Here is a 21,222-nt window from a genome sequence, read left to right on the forward strand (position 1 = left end):
AACAGACTGAAGGGGAAGGAGTTGTTCTGAGCATGTTTGCTCCACGTGGGGTGAACATCAGGTGATGAGTTTCCAGGAGGGACAGAAACGGTGTCCTCCTCTCCACCACCACTTCAGAAGTCTCCGGTCTGCAGCCACTGATGGAGCCAGCCTTTCTGATTAGTTTATGAAGTCTGTTGGTGTCACTGGCTGCCATGCTGCTCCCGCAACAGACCACAGAGGAGAAAAGAGCGCTGGCCACAACAGACTGGTAAAAGCTTCTGCTGGAGATAAAGTTGGAGAAGATTCTTTTTATTCCCCTTCTCTTATATTTCCAGAAGATTTGATTCTCTGATCAGACCTGTTTAGCGTCCTTGGAAACAGTTCATCTCTGTTCAGAATGATGAATGATCCGCTCAAGGAAATCTCGTCCATGTGAACCGTGTTATACACAGTGCTTTTTTTTTACTTCAAGTCTTGAATTCTTTTTATTCATTTGATTCCTAAAACAGAAATGGTATGCAGCACGTTGTGAAAAGCATGCGTCCTTATAGACGGAGTTGATTAAAAATTATTTCATGAGAAAATGAAGATCTCTTGTTTGGATCATGAGTCTTTCAAACCGTGTTTAATTTGTCATTCTGTTAAACTATAATGCGTTCAGATGCAGCAAGATTTAACGTCACTGATTTAACTCAAACTTAAAATCAGATGTGAGAATCATCTTAGGTTTCTTTAGTGTTGCCAAACATGGAAAGAACAAATATCCTCTTTTGGACTGACAGCATGGCTTTCTTTTTCTTTCTGCACTCTTTCCTTCTCCTCCTCCTTTCTATCTTCTTTCTTCTCTCTCTCTCTTACTTGGTTTCAATCTTAAACTTCAGACTAACTTTTTGTTTCCCTGTGTCGTCATCTCTCTCTCGGACAGAGCGGCTGGAGCCCCTGGATGCCGGTCATCGCAGTGATGGTCGCCGTGACGGCCGCCGTCCTCTACCCCAACCTCTCCAAGAGCAGCTCCACCTAGTGGACAAACGGAGTGCTGTGAGGAGAGCATCACTGCTTTACTTGTATAAAGTCGAATTGTACATAGTTGTAGAGGGAATATAAAGGTTGTGGTTTCTACAGAGGACTCAGATGATTCTTGGTTTATTTTTGATTTTGTGTTTTTTTTTGTTTGTTTGTTTTTCGGCGATGGGGGAGTTTTGTTTTTATTCTCTCTCTCAGCTGTGGTGGGGGGGCTTTTTTTTTTTTTTGGTTTTCGTCTCTCTGCTGATTTCTGGGTAACAAAGCGTTCTCCCGCAGACCGAGCTTCCACAACAGATGTGTAAAAAAACTAAGTCATAAAGAACCGGGACAAATGTGGCGCTTTCCAGCAGCCTCGGCACTGTCAGGAGTCGAATTTACTGGTTGGACATTTTATTGCCAAAAAATATATACGTACATGTTTAGTTTTATTTTCCTTGTCCAGGTAAAAGTTAATTTTGGTTCAACACTATTAAGCCTGAGTATTTTTCAGTTTCTCTATTCGAGGCTAACACGGAGCCACTACAGTAAATCTATGTCACATTCCTCCAATCAGACTGGAGCTGCAGGGAGTTAAAATCAAGGTGTCTGTGCTATAGTTAAAACTGTGCAGCTGAGTCTGCTGGAAAGGTTATGGAAGTCCCGCTCTGCTCCGGTGTCCGGCAGCCATGTAGGATGACTTCGCATGGCGTTTTGTCTGTGTTTTGTTTTGTATCGTTTCTTTTTTCCTGGGGAGTTCGGGATCGGGTTTTAAAAAAACATTAACAAAAAAAACTTGAAGCCAAATTATTAAAATAAAATCTGATTTATTTTCATTTATTTCTTTCTTTTGATTATTTTTTTTCTTGTGGGAGGAGGAGGAGGGCACAGAAATGGGGGGTCAAAGTGCCTCTGATGTAACTAACGCCACAGTTTATGTACGTATGCGGACAAACACAATGACACACACACGCACACACCCACTGTTTACAGACACACACTGAGTTTGACTATTGGAGGCCCGTCCATGTTAATAATGTGGAGTGAAGCTGTGAATCTGCCACTCATGGCCTCACACAACCACTGGAGGAAATGTAGGCGTTCAATTGATAACTGTTTTTTAGTATTCTTTAATCTAATTATTATTCTGTTTTTTAATTAGTCAATCTTGAAAAACAAAGGTGATCTTTAAAAATGCTTGTTGTTGCTCGTTAGCAGCTCTTGTGATGGAAAAGTTTTATGTGTCGTGTCAACAGTTCGCAACATCCCAGCAACTCCATGATTAGGTTCAGATGTTCTTGGTCCCCAGAGGATAACATCTAGAGATGTTCAGTTTATTATCATACAAGACATGAAGCCTGTGAGAAAGCAGGAAGTAGCTGATCAACCTTCAATAGACTTGAAATATCTCAGTGGACCCTAGTTTTGACTTTGAAGTTCTTGGCCCCCAGAGGATGAATCAACAGCTTAACAGCTATTGACTCAGCTCTGTAAAAACACAAAAACATGAGCTAACATGCTAACGTTAGCTCAAGATGTATTTTGAGGTCAGTGTTGACATGCTAACTGCACATTTAGCCGTTTTAGCAGACATCAAATTACTGGGCTAAATTTGTGTCGTTACATCAACATCTTAAGTCGTAATTGCTGCTCGTAACTGTTTCCAAAAGCTGTGATCTCTCCAACCTGGTTCTTAGTCCTGGCAAAATGTGTAAAAAATCAAATATGTTTGACACATTTCACTGAATTAAACCCACAGACTCAAAGTTCACTCTTGACCTGCAGCTGTTGAGTTGTAAGTCAGAAACTTAAAAAAAAGGACTGGAGTCCTGTCCCAGCTGTCCATTAAAGAAGACTTTTTTTTCTTACACCTTAGTCCTTGAACTGTCTAAAAGCACATCACACGTTTCAGACCAGTTTAACACGTCAGACCTCGACTACAATCCTTTTAACAAACATTAAATTATCTCTAGGTGTGTGTGTGTGTGTGTGAGTGTGTGTGTTCACACTCTGGACTCTTGAGCAGCGTTTTGCCATCGTTCGTGTACTCCGTCTTGTCCCTGTGTTTAAAAAGAAATAAAAAAAAAAAGACAATGATCAAATAAAAATATTCCTGATGTTTAAAGAGAAAAACACTACAGTACAGAGAGAGAGAGAGATGTAAAATAAAATGTTACTGAATGACGTGCTACTAGACTTATTTTGTTAAAATTGTTTAGAGATATGAGAGGGAGCTATGTAGAGGTTAAGAGGATGATGATTATTGAATATGCAGAGCGATGTTTGGATTAAAGTTGTAGCAGCTGACCCACCAACACCTGCTTCCTGTGTCTTCATTCATTAAATCTGCATGAGATGATGTGAGAGTCAGGACTGTCTCGTCTCCTCCAGGCTGACGGGATGCTCTTATTTTGAAATGATAGCAGGAAGTAGAGAGTTAAAACCAAAGATTTTTATTGTTTATTCTTTTCTCACTTTCTTCTACCTTCTTCCTTGTTCATTTTCTTTTTTGTCTTCTTTACTCCTCTTCCTCCTCCTCCTCCCTTCTCCCCCTTTATCTTGTCTCCCCCCCACCTTCTTTTATCTCCTTTTTCTCTTCTGTCTCTTCTTTCTTGCTTTGTCTTATTCTTTCTTTCTCATTTTCAATTTCTTCTTTTTCTTCGTCTCCATTTCCTCCTCCTCATCATCCTCCTACTTTTCCTTTTTTTCCTCTTGAAGCCTTTTTCTTTGTTCTCCTCTCTCATTTTCCTCTTTCATCCTCTTTGTCTTCTCCTCTAATTGTTTCTCTCTCCTTCTCTCTTGCTTCCTCTTTGTTCCCCCCTCCCTTATTTTACCTTTTCTTTTCCTCATATCTACTTCCTCTTCATATTCCTCCATTGTCTCAACGAACCCGACAAACACAAAAGATTTCAGAGAAGGTTTTATTCAGAACAATAAAACTGGAAACAGACGTGTGTATTTGTTTTTTATTATAGAGATGAGACATGGGCTGGAAACATGAACTCACATCTGTTGCTGATAAAAAAACAAAAACATAAATCATAGAAGGACTTTGTCTTTCAGTTTCTTTAGCCTGCAGTCAGAAATACAAGACACTGTTGTTATACAAGACTCTTTTATCCTGTATGAGGTTACAGGTGATCAGAGGAGAAGAAATGTGATGGGAAATTAAAAAACGTTGTGATCAAAGATTAAAGCAGCTGGAGTTCATATTTTTAATCGAATGATGACGATAGCAGCAGCAGAAGAAGAAGACAGGCCTGTTAGAGCAATGTTTATCCACTACAGAGAAGATATTGGTGGAAACCAAACTAGGAGCTAAAACAGTCTGAACGATGACTTAAAGTTGATTATTGTGTTTTGTAACTGCAGGATGAGTAAAAATATATCAACATTTGTTAAAATTAGGTAACGGTTTTAAAAGTAATTTCTTCTTCCTCCTTACTTTTCTCCCTCTTCTCTTGCTTCTATTTCCGGTTTCCTCCTCCTTTCTCTCCCTTCCTCTCCACCAAAATGGTTAATAATTGTCTAAATAGTCTCTGTGTGTGTGTGTTTTATTTATATGGGGTTGAAATCTGAAAATGCTGTGCGGAGAAAATCACATCTAAGTTTATTGATCTGTGTGAGTCTAAAGGTAAAAAAAAAAAAAAAAAGCTACTCAAACTGACAAGAAACCAGATCAATGAGGAAGAAGGCTGACAGTCACACAGTGTCTACAAGGAGTAGGGTGCACCGCTCTGACACGTTTTGCAGGAACGGAGAATCTTCACACGTCGTCATAAAATAAAAAATAAAAAAACAGGCCTTGTAGTTTTTTTTCCCCCCAGACTTTCATTTGTTTATTTAGTTCTTATGAAGGGTGAAGATCAGAGCTGACATAAACCATTACTTTTTCAAAGGTTCTTCTCAGTTCGATTATTTTTTTGGTAATTCTTTCATTTCAGTTGGTGAAATGTACCATATAAAAACACTGCATACACAAGTAATGCACCTATAATACAACTCAGGAAATAAAACACCAGATTAATCTGGAAAAAGTAGCTAAAAAATAAGATAAAATAAACTTGTTGCAAATGATAAAAAATGTACAGAATCTGCATTATTGCATATATCAATCACTGAAGGTAATTACAGAAATTATGTCTGTTTAATAGTCAATAGTCAATATTGTGTTTATAGTTGAGATGTGTTTGTGTCTCTTAAAAGTCATGTTAATCACAGATTTTTTGTTTTATCTATTATTTATTTGTTTTCTTTTTTGGAAAACGATTGCCTTTGTAGAAAATATTTATTGACTCATATTTGTGTGTGTAAATGTAAGTAATCTTAATTTTTATTTTAAAGTATTTTTTTTTCATTTATTACTCAAACCGATGGGGGCGCTAAAACGTCACAGTGCCAAGAAATAAGGAGGGAAAGGGGAGGGGAAAAGAGGCTGGAAAGTCCGAGCAGTACTTGAATGCAGCAGCAGCCTCAGTCTCAGTGAGTTCCAGAAAAAAGTTCATACAAAGTTGCGGCAGCTCGTAGGAAACACCGCCGGAGGACAGAGCACGCTCACCGAGCCGCACGATTAACAAAGAGACCGAACAAGATTTACTACCGAGAAGCAGCGGGAAGAGCCGTTAAAGATGCCGGCTACAGAGAAGGACCTGGCCGAGGACGCTCCGTGGAAGAAGATCCAGCAGAACACCTTCACCCGCTGGATCAACGAGCACCTGAAATGCGTCAACAAGCGGATCGTGGACCTGCAGTTGGACCTCGGGGACGGCTTGAGGCTCATCGCCCTCCTGGAAGTCCTCAGCCAAAAGAAGATGTACAGAAAGTACCACCCGAGGCCAAACTTCAGGCAGATGAAGTTGGAGAACGTGTCGGTGGCTTTGGAGTTCCTGGAAAAGGAGAGCATTAAGCTGGTCTCCATAGGTGAGTTAACGGCGGTTCATTCATTTTGTCTGGGAAGAGTTTCCCCTCATCTGTCCCAAAATGAGTTTATCTGTTAATATAGAGTCCACACACTACACACCAACTGGAAATACTAATAATATTTGTCCCAGTAAAGTTTCCCCCCAGTTTCCAAGTTTAAAGCCCAAACACGTTTTTTTCCTCTCGCTTTGATCACGGACTTCATTTAATAATCCAGAGATTTAAGATTTAATTGATTTTTCCATTTAAGAAGAGACATCAAACCTCACTACTATGAGTGGCTTCTGAATGAAACAGTCTCACTCTTCAATACGGCATTCATGTAACAAACAAAGCAAAAAAATATTTGAAATAAAATTTCGTATTTTGTAAGGTGTGCACGCCTTTGCTACCGCCCACCTTGCTTCATCTTGTTTGCTCGGTGAGACTGCATTTCTGAAAGTTACGTATGTTTTGTTGAAATAACTTTATCTGTTAATATAATGTTTACACACCATAGACTCTCTGGTAGTACTTGTATGTCTTGTCCTAGTAATTTGTTTTCTCAGTTTCCCTAGTAGCAACACGTTTAACAACCCGTTTTGTCTCGCTCTAAGCACGGACTTAATTCAATAACATAAAGATTTAAAGGTTAATTGCTTTTCCATGCGAGCATAGACACCAAACCGCACTACAATGAATATCTTCTTCATGAAACAGACCCACGCTTTAATTCGGCATATATGTTACACGCATAGCAGCAGATATTTAATAAAAAATCTCGTGTTTTGTCAGTGGTCCGTGCCAGGAATACTGAGAATAGTAATAGTATTTACACCAGTAACGTTTCTTCCCTGTTTGTAGAACCCAAAACCCGTTTTCTGTTGCATTAAATGCGGACTACATTTTGTAATTCAGAGATTTAAGATTTAATTGTTTTTCCATATGAGTAGAGAAATCGTACCTCCCTAAAAACAGCATCCTTTCAATTAAACTGACTCGCTCTTTAAATCGGCATATATGTAACACAGTTGTTTAGTATAAAATTTCATATATATATTTTTTTAAGATGTTCATGCTGTTGCTACCAGCCTCATGGTAGCTTGGTGAGACCATAATAACGTAAAGCTTAAGGCTTTTCCACGTGAGTGAAAATATCAAACCTAACTTCAATGAGTAGTAAGGTCCAAACACAGAAGACATGAGGCAACAGCAGTCCTCCTTAGTTGTTGGTAGTTCTTTGATATGGGGTTAGTGCTTTAAACACCTGAATTCGGCTGTTGTGTACCTGAAGGCATCTCAGGACACATGAAGCCCTAAAAGTCATTACAAACATGTCTTATTTTGTTTTTGTTAAAAGAGATGCAGAGTTCTTTACATGAAATACGTGGTTCTCTGTGCTGGTTGTTTTATGGTTTATTTAGTGTCTTGTGTTAAGAGTTATGTTGGAAATCTATGATCTGACTGATGTCAGTCAGGTTGAAGAAATGTTGTCCTGGTAAACATAGCCACTGTACCCTGGAGAGTCCACAACAGATTGCCTGTCAACGCAGCCTCGGGCTATCTGTGAGATTCACAGTTTTATTAACTCATAAAACGATAAAAAGTGATCTCATCATCTCTGGTCTGTGGTTACCTGTGGGCAGGACCAGGTGTTTGTCTGCCGACTGTCTGTGTCACATCCTCGTCTTCTGAGTCATTTAAGTAAAATAAAGCAAAAGGTTTCTTCCAGAAGTCTGTGTGTCATATTTCCACAGCCAGTTCAGTTCAGTGTGTTCAGTTGTGCTAATTTCTCTGGATAAACTCTAGTTGAGGAAAATAAAGCCAACCAGTGAGACACTGAGCCCATTTGGTGACGGGAGTGAACCGAGGTCAGGGAGTGTTCAGCGACGTAAAACTGGTGGTGGAGCTTTGATTTTCCACACTAGAAAGGAAATGACTGACGGGGTGGGACACGGACACACACACCCACACACAAATGTGTCTGATCAGATCACTCTGGACCAATGTTAACACCAGGTCTGAATGGGGCCTGTATGTGTAGAAGTTACTTTATTTATACACTCATTCAGTTGATCTTTAAAGATGGATACAAGAAAAGATGAACAAACATTTTATCTCATTTTAACACCAGTGATATTTTATTGAAATACATTTTTTAAAACCCTCAGTTTTATGTCAGAACAGGACAGCGTCTTTTTATTGTGATATTTTATTGAAAAGCCCTTAAGCTCATCTCGAAGACATCTTGGAAAAGATCCAGTTTGGTCACAGCAGGTATCATCAATCTGTTAGATACCTCACCTCCATGACAGGAAGAAGGAAGGAGCGTGGGAAGGAGAGGGTTGCTGCTGTCGGACAAAGAGATGTAACTCAACGTCCTTTTCAACTAAATGTGTGTCAAAGTTAGCTGTGGTGTGTGCGTGTGTGTGTGTGTGTGTGGGGGGGGGGGGGGGGTCCTTTAAGGAGGCCCCTAGCTTTTGTCTGTCACATATACTGAGGCAGGCAGAGGAATATTTTATGTCTGTTCAGAGACTGTTTAGATTTAATGTTAAAGCTTTTTGTAATGTTTTTGGATACAGCAGCTAGTTGTGGTGCTTTCACTGTTGGCTGGGAGATTTGAAAATACGGGAAGCTGTACGTTCTCAGTCTTTGCAGATCTTCGAGTTGACTTTATATAAACCGAGTATGTGGAAAAAGTAGAAGCTCTTTCACTTGCTACCGACTGTTCTTTTGTATTTGCTGAATATGTGCAGCACATTAGCCTGTGTTGTGACCATAGTTAGACCTTGTTAGACCTCTAATTTAGATGAGAACTGTTTCCTTGGAAGCCAAGTTAAATCGGCTGATCAGACATGTTCACCTCCAAACATCAATCACTGTAGAACTTTATTGACAGAGTGGTTCTGCTGCTGTGGAGAATCAGATCTGCTGGAATAGAAGAGAGGGAGAACAAGAAAGAGGAGGAGCAGAAGTAGGAGAAGAGAGAGGAGATAGAAGATGGCGGAGGAGGAAGAGGAGAAGCGGTAACGAAAGAGGTTGAGGAAGAGAATGAAAATGAGGATGAGAAGAAAATATTTTCCTCCATCTTTTTCTCCAGCACTGAATCGATTCAGTAGAAGGAAAATGACCAAGGTGTTGTTGTCCAAAAAATGGATTTATTTCAAATGGAGAGAAACCAGCAGATCAAGAGCTAACATGGCTATTAGGATATCAGATTAACACCATCACTCTACATCTGATTGATCTTCCCCTCTGATTGTTCCAGTTGGATTATTAATTGAATACCAGTCTGGTGAATACGGAGGTAATTAGGACAGACTAAAAATATTTCAAATGATTCACGTAAAAATGAATGTTTGGTTTTCTGGAAACTGCAGAAGAAGCGCTCATGCTCACGGCCTCTTTGATGTTTTGTGCAGCTCTCTACAACAGCAGTAGAAAGTGCGCAAAGTCATTCATTATGATTACATTATGTAATTTAATGTCTTCCTCTTGTTTGTTTTTTTTTGGAACAGTTTATTTAGCCTTTTACTTTTACTTACTTACATACTTACTTACCTAAGCCTGTTAATCCTTGAAGGAGCATAGGCCACTGACGATATTACTCCACCTCGCCCTGTTCTGTGTCAGCCTCTCCAGGTCTTGCCATCTGCGTCCCGCTCTTTCCATCTCGGCTGTGACACTCCTCCTCCAGGTGTTTCTTGGCCTCCCTCTACCACGTTTAACTATCGTTCAGTGTTTCTGTAATCAAACATTTTTAACCTCTAAGCGGGGGATTGGCCTACCTAAAGGTTGCTTTCTCCCGGGCCACAAGGCAGCGGTTGAACCATTCTTGGTCTGCCCCCGCCCCGTTTGCCAAGGGAGACCCTACCAGGAACACCATGCTCCAGACAACATAGCTCTCAGGTTCATAGGGACACGCGAACCTCTCTACCACGATAAGGTGATGGTCCGTGGAGAGGTATTCAACCTTTAATGGTTTTAAATTCGCTTTATGAATAAAACTCAGTAGAGTCATGATGAACACCTTCATTTTCTCCTTAAACACGATAAAGTGAAAAGTCATTATTTGCCTCAACAAAATCATTCTTGAATGAACCTCTGTGCGATGTTCGGTCTGTCCGTCTGAGATTGCAGAACCTCGTGTGTGTGCTTTACGGGCCTGTTTGGACATTGGCCAGGTGTGTTGCGAGACAGGTGTGTGTGTGTGTTGTACAAAAAGGGTGTTGGCCGTCCGCTTGTGCAGGCGGGTGTGTTGCATCACCGCTGGAGTAGCGTGGAGACTTGAGTCTCTGTGCTGAAGTATTGAAACAATCCGTTGATCAGTCTCAACAGAGCACGTCTCTGATTCTATTTGCAGACGTATTAATCCAGTGTGAGATGGTGCTTCTCCTTCTGTTTGGACTCCACCAGCTCCTGAGAAACTTATTTGTGTCTGTGCCTGCATGATATTCCACTTTGCTCACCAGATCCTTAGTTCTTTAACTGTACCAAAAACCATGGAAATTCTTTAATTCTTAAAACAGTTGCTTGACAACAGCAATTAGACAAATCCACAGTGACAAACCAAACCTTTTGCGTACTGTTTCCAATTTAATATCTGAAATTCCCCCATCTCCTATTTTCTACTATATTTTCTATTCTCATCTGTAGGCTCTCAGGTTGTTCAGCTTTCAATCAGGTGTTCACTCTGTGCACAAGATGTCTTGCACTGTGTTTGGAAATGCAGAAGTAATTAATTAACTGAAATGTTTTGTCACCAGATTTGCTACGTCATCACGTGACAGACCCTGATCAGTCTGAAATCCGATCAGTGTTTATTTCCCTGCAAAAGAGCTGTGACATGACGTCCTTTTCGGTGCAGGTAAATTTAGTCGAATGCAAATGTAATGTGAGCCTGTCCTCTTAAAAGGCCAGTTGCTGCTTGTAGTTGCTGTCACACATCAGTGTGTGTGACACGGACAGGAACCACGAGAAAACGCTCAGAACAGGACTGACGGGATCTGTAGCTTTCGGCTGTGAAATCAGACGGTGTGACCTAAGTCTCCCAAAACAAACGCAAACCAAGTTATATTTTACTGAATGAACAGTGAGGATGTTGGCTGCAAACATTATGAGCAGCGCACAGCTCAACCTTAAGGCTAACTATAACCTGAATCTGAAAGTAACTATTGGTGAGTCACTATAGCTAGACTAAGCCAGCTAATGTTATCCCTTTTAGTAGGGATGTCCTGATCAAGTTTTTTGGCCCCCTTTCTGATCCTGATCTTTTAATACTGGTATCGACTGATCCGAGTCGCAATACAATCTTAAACAAAATTTAATTCCTGGTGATTCATACAGGCTTTTCTTATGTTTCCTCCAAGATTCTCCTAGATCATGTGTGTACCGACTGTATTTAGTCCAACGAATAGTTCTGTCAAAGTCAATGTAGTGTCAAGAAGCTAACTCGTACCTTGGCTCCAGAAAACCTGAAAAGTTTTCTTCTTCTAAACATTCAGTGTTTGTTGTTGTTGTTTCGGTGCAGGCATATTCAGCATGACATATTCAGTTTAGTGATTTTTTTTTTTTTCCTAGCTGCTGAATCAAGTTGGTAGTACTGAATGATGATCTCCTACTGCCACCTCACCACACATCCGCGTTGAACAATTTACAAACCTCTGTCTGACTGAGTTCATTTTCCAGAGTAAAGTTCTTTCATACGGCAGACATGTTTAGTCACGTCTTCTTTGTCTTCGTCTTTATCTTCTGGGATTTTCATCCCAGGCCAGAGCTAAAACAGAAGAAGTAGTTTTGACGCTACAGGGGACGTGTTTTTGGTTTATGGCTAGATCGAGCTTGGCTGAAGCCCGATTTGACCCGATCATTATAAAAATGCCTGAATAGACCCTGATATTGATCAGAACATCCATTGCGTGTAGCATTGGCAGGACAGATAGAGCTGTCACAGTCAATAAACATTTCAGGACATGAACATTCGGTGAACGGTTTGGGCTGTAGACATGGACGGTCCGTCCACATATAAAGCCATTTACTTGTCGTCCATCTCTTCGTAGCTGACACATGGTCGCTAGTGGACGTTCAAGGCTTTGGCTGCCAAGGTGACCATATTGTATATTTCCCAAAGCAGATCTTTTCTGAGTGAAACGAGCAGACGATATAGAAATATTGCTAGTGTGTAGATGGAGCACACTCTTCTTCTATTTAAAAAGAAAATACAGTCAACAACACTCCATCTTGGTTCACCCGACGCTCCAAGACTTCTCTCAGCATGGTGAATCTGGTGGTAGGAACCAAAATGGTGGATGGTGTTTTTCCTTGTGGCTGACAGCTGGTTGCTAGTGGACTCTGGTTGCCTAGGTAAGCTTGTTGTTAGTTCCCAACCCAATTTGCAGAATATAACAATGTTGCTAGTGTATGGATGGAGCTAGCTACCACCAACGCAGTCGCCACTCCATCTAGGTTCAGCCGACGCTCCAGGGTGAAATTGGAAGTAGTGGGGGATGGCATTTCCTTGAGGTAAACATTTGGGGAACCCTGTGTGGGATTAAACTTTAACCTTTGATGTGGTGCTGACTCCCAACCATTAATAATTTAATAGTACCACATATAACATATGTTATATAATATGTCATTGATGGGTTTTACTCTTCATCCTTTAAGCAAAATCTGCTGATAATATGTCGGTAATCAATTGTCGGTTGTAGTAGTTTAAAGAATCTGACTATATCTTCCACCACTTGATGATGGATCAGACAACTTGTCTCTAATCTGCTTGTTGTTAATCTCTAAATTTGTAGCTGACAGTTCCAGGCTCTGGCTTCACATAGTTATCAACAAAATCATAGTTTCGCAGAGAAATATTTGTAATGTCAGGAAGTCAGAGTCAACACATACGGATAACAACAATAGCATAACAATAAACAATCGTGATTACTTCCTTATTGCAAAATCAGTCATCACCAATCGTAGCTGATGTAGCTTGATTTTTATCAGCAAAGATGACCTCAACACCTGAGAACCCTGAGATAAAACCACCTTAGCAACAAATAAACATGTAAACAATCAAAAACAGAGACCAACACGTCGAGAGGAGACAGCTGAGCAGCGAAACCTTCAGACCAGACTGAAACCAGACGACTATCGGCTGTCACACTTCAACGAGGCGACCTGGCTGTTGTTGACATCCGGCACCATGGCAACAAGCGTCTGAACGAGAGTGAAAACGATAGTGTGTGTTTGTAGAGTGTTTTCACGTCTGTCCAGTCAGTCTGTTGGTTAATGTGTCACAGAAACGGAGGGAGAGTCAGCAGTGAATGAGACGTAAGACGACATGGTGTCAGAAATCCATATTGAACGAGCTGTCCAAGGATTGAGCCACGAAAACTTCCTGACTTATGAGAAACACAACTGAATGATCAAAATCAGAGCTGCAGAAGCAGAAATATCTGAGAAAGTTCTGTTTTTTATGAGTAAAGACCCAACAAAATGGATTTCCTAACAGCCCCTTTCTCATAGAAACCTCCCTGCATGATAAAAACTCTTAATTTGTAATGTTGTTCGTAATGTGAGTTCCACACAGAGGAGTAGATTGAAATTTGGGGAAAGAGTTCTCTGATTTTAAATCTGTAACTTAGGGATCATATAAATAACACTTAAACTCTGTATTTGAAGAGAAATCTGTGCTTTTTTGTTAAATTATTGACTTCGGCAGTTAATTAATTCCACTTCCCAGCACTTTAAATATGATTTAGGGATTTTCTGAAACCACGTCCCTGTAGCGTCGGAACGTCTTCTTCTGTTTAAACGATGGTTGGCTAACGTCAAAGCTGCCAACAAAGCCCAGAAGAAGAAGAACCAAAATCATGTGAATCCACACGTCTACTGTGTGGAAGACCTTTACTCTGGAAAATGAAGTCAGTCAGACAGCAGTTCGAAAACGTTTGGTGAGGTGGTAATAGGAGATCATCTTTCAGTACTACCAACTTGATGAAACTGAATACGTCAAGTCCACCCAGGCAAAGGTTGCACCTAAACAACAACAACAAACACTGCATGTTTAAAAGAAAAAAAAGTTAACAACGTTTATGGTGTTGGGTGACCAGAACATTTCTGTAGCAGAGAACACAGGTTTTCTGGAGCCAAGGTACAAGCTACCCTCTCCACACTATATTAACAGCCCTATTTATTGGACTGAATCCATTCGCATCTAGGAAAATACAAGGAAGATGAGAGAAGCTTATCTCTAAGGGAGGAGGTTTAGATCAAATCTGGATTCAGATCAGTGGAAACTCCAAAAAAAGTCTTACAGTCACAAATATTTAATCCTGTAGAAAAACGTTTCTTGTCCTTTAAAGTAGTCAATCGGTCACCAACTGCAGAAAAAGTTGAGCAGGTTTTATCAGATGATGCCGCAGTTTTCTTTCTTGTTAGTCTAAATTAGATTATTTTCAGTAGCATTATATGAATTGCCTCACAGGTTTGTACTCCTATCTTCTCTACAGCTCTCTGAAACCAATTAACATTCATGTTTCCTTGTCACCACATCACTCTGTCCATCTCTGTTTTATTGCATGTTTTTTTAAGCCAAGAACAATTTCCTCTGACATTTTTTTTTTTTCAATCACTCTGTCCTCATCACGTGGTTGACTAATGCAGAAACGAGCCTCAGTTTGTCCGGAGTGAAGACGGCGAAACCAGATTTAGCTGAAACTGATGTGGCGACATTGTCTTGATACCGATTGTTCTGTTGTGTTGAAACTGAACAAAGAGAAAGACCTCTCACAAACACAAACACACACAGAGGAGTGATTGATAACGCTGGGAGGGAAACGTCTCAAGGTCAGTCCAATGAAGTAAGGCGCATTCCACCTGTTGTCACAGCAACCTTTGTAAACAGAGCCTGTGATTGGCTGGAGTCTCCTCCTGATGAAGTGTCACATAACTCGGTGCGTTCAGGTGCTGTGAGAAAGATGGGAGATAAGATGATGTCTGTCAGTAGGTGAAGTAAAAGAGCTGCAGATAAGATGGGAATCACAGTCTTAGTCTGAATATGATTTGGCCACAAGCTCTTTGTCAGTTAGGTAAAGATTTATCTATGTTATGAGAAGGATAAACTGCCATTGAGTTTGTTTTCAAAGGGAAGTTCTTCAACAAAAACAAAATCTTCAGAAAAGCACCATGGGAAACAATCAACACATCATAGTAATCAGAGTATCTGTAAATGAGTCCAGGCTTGTCAAGCTGGCTTAACCCTCGCTCATATTGTTTTCCCGTCGACCATGCAACTTTTGTTCTCCCGGTCAAAACTGACCCGGTTTGTCTGACTATTTATAAAACCTCTGAACTAATTACTATATATTGTGCACTTCATTTTGGAATTCATGGCAGTAGGCCACATTTATATCTAATTATGTGATAATAGAACCATTCAAGATGGGTCAAATTTGACCCAGAGGAAATCTGACGGGTAGAGGACTGAGTTTATGACTGTATACTATGAATTAAATGAATGGAAGTGGTGTGTCAGCATCATGGCCTGCAGATTTCAACAGAAGCATCTCTCTAGTAAAATATAGTTTATATATAGATTTTATATTTTATATATAGATATGGATATTTTATTTGTTTTTTAAAGGTTTCCTGGTTGATAAGGCCGTGTATGTAGCCAAACAGAACCACAATAATTTCAAAAATGAGTTTGTCTTTTTGATTTTTCTTGAAACTAATTTCTAAAATGTAGTAATATGAAGTTTTTTGTAACCTGTAGCCACTACTGTGAAGGCAGGCTGTTGACTATGTAAAGATGTACGAACCCTGTGTAACATCAACAATATGTTTCCTGAAGAGTGATTTTGAAGCTCAATGTAGTGTCTTTGGCCATCGCCATCTTGGCAGTGCCTGACTCCACCTACCTCTAACTCAAAAATGGTCAAAGATGTGGTGCGTGAGTAGAACTGAGGTTAAAGACAGCAAGCAATCTTTTAAACAGGTGAGTTTAAACAATTCACCTTTAGTCCAGTTGTTGTCAATGGAGAAAAGACCAGTTGTTTGAGCTGTAGACAAGTTTATTTTTGCTTTAAAGTTGGACACTTTAACGTGGAGGTCCATAGAGATAGACTCACTTTTGATGGACATCAATGGAACTGCAGTTTATAAATACTTCCCATGTTGTCCCACTTGATGCCACTCAGATGTATGACCACGCCACTGTTACTCTTCTGTCCATCCCCACATAAGCCCTGCCCAAATGATTTGACTGACCCAGCAGATCTTTGTTGGAACATAATGTAAACCACTTCCATCCTGAGAACTAGGTTCATTTTCTAACATGACTTAAAATACGTTATTTAAGAGTTTGTTTCACACCGTACATTTAACGAGACGCTCAGTATAGTGAAGCAAAAACTTCAGCAAAATAATACAATTAAGTTCATGAATCATTTTCGTTTCCTTCAGAAATTTGACGCTCAGAGGTTCTTCTCATGCACATTAGCTGGCAAGAGTGTTTGAAACTTTTCTCTTGCTTCATCAGTTTCAGCTCTTTGGTGTCAGAGCTCTGGCCTTTGCTCTCCTTTTAGTTTTTTTTTTTTTTAAACTGCTACTGCAGCTCAAGTGATCTGTGTCAGCTGGTAGAGGAACATAAACATGGGTCCAGATGAGGCGGCCTCAGCCTCCTGTTTACTGCCTCCGAGGTGATCAGTGTTTCATCCCATCGTAATTGCAACCAGATCAATAATCAAAACCAGATCACAACACATGTAGCTTGCAGTGAAGTCGCAGCTAAACGAAGAATAATTTGATTCACAGGCCTGGGTATTTATTTTTATTTTTTGAAGATTTGGTTCTCCAGTGACTGATGGGTTTGGAAGAATTAAAGGAGCGTGACTCGTGGCGTTGGAACAAAAAACACATTTTTGGGGGCTAACAACAAAACTGCTTTCAGCTTGTAACTCGCACTTTAAGAAAGAGAGCTTGTGCTAAAACCCTATAAAACCATCGGGTGTGACAAAACGGCAACAGATTCCTTCCGTCTTCCTCTTGGTGGTATTTTGGTGGATTTGATTAGATGTTTCCTTCAGACTCTCAGAGGCCCCTTAAACTTTGAGCCATGTAAACCACCCACATTATTCGGTAATGGTTTCACAATAATGAACTTATAAAGGCTGAACTTCTGGACATTATGCTGTCCTAATGTTTAGTTGGCAACTGGAGTTACAAAGTGGGCGAAGTCTCTGGTTCTGGAGGTGTTTTTTTTTTTTTTTTTTAACATACTATGTCCCTGTTTAAAACTTGTTCTGCTTTCAGCACCTAACTTTGTCTGTGACTTATAAAATGACCTTAAAAGTGGATGTTGAGGCCACCAAGTTATTTCATTTTTCTCAGAATTTGGTTTGGTATAGACTGCTCTGTTAAAACATACATTATCTTCAACTTCAGCAATGAAAAGTTTCAAACATGGCACCATTACCCAAAAAGTTGATCTGCAGGGCATTCTTCCATACTTACATTTGCTAATTTGAGCGCGTGGTCAGTATGGCAACATTCCACTGCATCCAGGTATTCATAACCATGAGTACCAGGATGCTGTACTCATAGTGGTCACAAAGTTGAGTATCAAACAATGGACACTCCTCATTCTTAGTAGTCACCTTCTTGGCTACATAGAAGTTGGAACACAAGGTCTTAAAGATTACTCGCACCACAATGCAACAGCTAACCTTACCTCAGTCAGATGTTGGCAGCGTTGTTTCTGTTGAGTGCCTCACTTGCTGTGTTCAATTTTTAAGCAACTCTGTTCCATACTTGTTGGGTCTACATTGGGGCAGTACATGAAATGAGACAAAATGTTTGAATCCAAAAAAAAACTGAAGGTGTTTCTAGCTTTCCTGAAATATTTTGCTCCTAGAACTCAGCTTTGATTGGGTGTTTCTTGTTGAAATGCACCTTTTGGAGTTGTAGTTCATATGCTTCATGTTTAGTCTTGTACGGTAAAACAGTCTTTATTGATCACACAGTGGGAAAATGTACAGTGTTGGGTGCAAAAGTAAAAAAAAAAACAAAAAAAAAAAACCTGATAAAATTCTGTATTTATAACACACACACAAACTGAGCTCCAGCCATATTCCGAAAACAACATAAAATGACAAACCAAGCTAAGACATGTCATTCCTCTGCAAAAAGCCTCATTCAGGTGTGACTGACCCAGAAAGCTGCACTCTGTCTGAGGCCTTTAGAAGCAGCTAAAAAAAAACTGCATTCCCCAACAGCTTTGATTGGACATTCCCTCAGAGGATTAGATTTGATCTAGAACATATTTAGGGTATACACTGAAATAAAGGTTTGTGTTGTTTACCTTCACTGTCGGCATCCCTCCTCACGCTAATGTGTTTGAGACACAGGCCTCAGTGTTGCTGCAAAGAAGGTAACACGAGAGAGGATATAGACTTACGCACAAGCACACACACCTCCGCTCTGCAGAGAAAGCTCCATTGTTGGTCTAAATGCTGCAGCTTTTTGTGGGTTTTTCCAGTGTGGAGGTTCTCAGCCATCCAGGTTGTGGTTTATCAAAAAAAAAAAAAAAAAACTAAACAAGCCAAAACAACAGCATCTGGACTTGTAGGGTTTCTCCAAGATACCCTGCAAGTTTTTGGTATTTAGAGGAGCAAATGTTACCTGAAATCCACTTTATTGTTATATCTATGTTTTTAATGATTTTCATTCAACATTTTAGCGATTAACCCCTCCAACTTGACTTAAACTAAGATCTGTCTGTTAAAATAATAATTTCAGTTTATTTCAACCCGAAATATTTACTGTTTATATGTGTATTGTTGCTTGAAGTGTCACACTAACTTTGCGGAGTCTCATCGTTGGAACTGATTATGCAAAGGGGGCAAAGTGTGTTAGCTCCATGATCACATGTTAGCATGACCGCCGGAGCAACACATATGGGAAATAACCCAGAAGCATCCTTTTATGAATTAGCTTAGCACATACGCTTTCCTTTTGTTTTTAAAGCCTGCCTACAAAACCTGTACAAAAACTAAATAAAAAATAAGACATTTCTTGGTTGTAACTTCTTGGTCGCAGTTTAATTTTGAATTGGTTTAACAAATGAGACGTAACATGTTTATTAATAAGCATTAGTGGTGCTGTTTGGTGGACTTTGTTTGCCCAGGACAGAACAAGGCTTGGTGTTTCCTCCTGTTTCTGGCATTGTTAGAGCTGCTGATAACCTGATGAATCCAATTAAATATTTATAGTAGTCACCTTTTTAAAGGGCCAGTTCATGTGACTGATATAGAAATATGACTAAAACTTAGTCTAGTATTGTTAGTGCTGTGACAGATGGGACTTGTGATGCGAGGCAAGTACACTGTAGTCGGATGGAAAATAGTTTTGTGCTTCAACAGACCTGGGGGGGAAAGAAAAACATATGTTTGTTGGTCTTGTCTCTACCAGTCATCCTGTTGTCTCACGTTCATCTGTTCATGAAGCCCAATTGTTGTCATCATGTCGTCTGTGTCATTGTGAATTGGTGCTGAGTTGTCTTTGATGTCGGGGATGTAATAGCACAGATACCTTTGTTGTCTGGTTGGAAAGGCAGCAGACATGACGCAGACAGTCACTAAATACTTTGTTACTGATGATGATCAGACTGACAGGAAGAAGATACACGCTAAACCAATACACACTAAAACTCTATTGGGAAGTTGGGTTAGTTTAATTTAGAGGTTTGGGGGTTTTGTGTGCGTTTGTCTTGTCCTTACTTGTTTAAGGGTAAAAGACTTGTTGTAATGGTTAAACTGAGGTTAACAGGGTGGAATTCATTATGTCACGTGGTGTCCTCATAGGGGTAGAAGTGCAGACATGTGTGGTTGTGGTGGTTTATGAGGATTGTTGGGTGATAATCATGGCGGTGAACCTCCTGCAGCCTGGCTCGGCTACAAACGTCTGAAACTCTGCTCCCAGTTAGTCCTCTTTTCATCTCTAGCCTCTCTTTGGTTCTCTTTTGTTTCAAACCTCAATACTTTTTTTGGCTCTGACAGAACATATTTGTAAAAAAAAAATGACCTGGAAAACTAAACCAACCTTTAGCTTGTATTAAAACTGCAGCCAACAGTTGGTGGTTTTCTCTATTATTCACCTAATGATTTGTTCTTTTAAGCATCTGAAAAAATCGCATCCAAAACCCAAAGATACTCAGTTTAATATCACTTCCGTTGACTTGCTGACATCCAGAGAATGAGTATTGACTGTAATTCATGAACTCATTAATTCATTACCATGCTTTATTTTTAGCTTGTTGTAGCCAGACTCCACTCTAATCAGAATATGAGTCTGGTAACACGGTTTTAAGATTTCATTGCACGTGACTTTTGCATATCACGGTAGTATGGCCTTCATCTTTAGTCAAGTATTTCCACAGACTTAATTAACTGCTGCTATTTTGCTGCAATGACCCACTGGGCTCCTCACCTGTCTTCTCTGAGGCGTTTGTGATGTTATTGTGTCATCGGCGGCTAGTCGACATGATGCAAGTGTCACGGCACAGCAGTGCAGTCAACAAACCAACTGGTCGACTTGTCTGTGCAACCCCTCTTCACGTCATTTTGTTGTAAACAAATCTAACTCCACAGTGGTTAGATGACGTGTATGATTACGTTGCTGTTCATCGTCTGTCCATCTCTACATAAAGCTCACCCAGATGATTTGATTTGCCCGGCAGATCTTTGATTGATTTCTGAATAGATTCACTCCAGACCAAAGTTTCTCCACTAAATTTCTGTGGCTGTGGGAACTTCCTGGTGGCTTCCAGACTAATCGCTGGTAGACATTTAAAACCTTTGTTTGTGTTCTGGCTTTTCCTTCAGTCTCTCTCTCTCTCTTTTTTTTTTTTTTTTAAACTTTTCTTATTATTATCTCTGCCGTCCTGAGAGTCTAGAAGCACTTATTCTTAAGTTAAAGTGTCCTGATTGACCTAATAGTTTCACCCCAGGGTTCTTTGACTCTCTCCATCATTTCCCCCCTACTGTGTCCTCTTCATCCTCCACTTCACCCTCCTCTTCCTCACCACATGGCAGCTCTGGTCGTGGTGACATCATGGTGAACCAGCAGTGTGAGGTCATGCTAAACGCTGCAGTGTGTTTGTCAGTGTGTGTCCTGTTTATGCATGCAGTTGTCATGCCAGATGTTTGTGTGTTAATGACAGGGCAGCGTTGTGCTGGTTACTCTTTGTTCAGACTGATTTCAGCTCCGTTCTTTTCTCACTGCTGTATTGTATTTGGTTTTCCTTCCTGGTTACAGCTGAGGCTGTGTTCTGATGCTAGTTTAATT

General features: G+C 40.1%; 2 protein-coding genes across 7 annotated transcripts in view; both read left to right on the top strand.

Moving 5' to 3' along the window:
* Nucleotides 1-3,296, top strand: part of slmapa (sarcolemma associated protein a) — a 56,709-nt gene extending 53,413 nt beyond the window's left edge. For all 6 annotated transcript variants that reach the window (XM_084542452.1, XM_084542450.1, XM_084542451.1 and 3 more), the window contains one exon: nucleotides 908-3,296. Coding sequence is in view for 5 of the 6 variants with exons in the window: in XM_084542450.1 (XP_084398576.1) it covers nucleotides 908-1,003 (96 nt within the window). In the remaining variant the exon portion in view is untranslated. The remainder of the gene's footprint in view (nucleotides 1-907) is intronic.
* A 2,107-nt stretch (nucleotides 3,297-5,403) lies between these two features.
* The window catches only part of flnba (filamin B a), a 68,908-nt gene continuing 53,089 nt past the window's right edge, over nucleotides 5,404-21,222 (top strand). Inside the window, exon 1 of the mRNA XM_084542445.1 lies at nucleotides 5,404-5,901. Coding sequence (XP_084398571.1) covers nucleotides 5,610-5,901 — 292 coding nt within the window. The 5' untranslated portion in view covers nucleotides 5,404-5,609. The remainder of the gene's footprint in view (nucleotides 5,902-21,222) is intronic.

Source organism: Chelon labrosus (assembly GCF_963514085.1).
Source record: "Chelon labrosus genome assembly, chromosome: 4".
Lineage (NCBI taxonomy): Eukaryota > Metazoa > Chordata > Actinopteri > Mugiliformes > Mugilidae > Chelon > Chelon labrosus.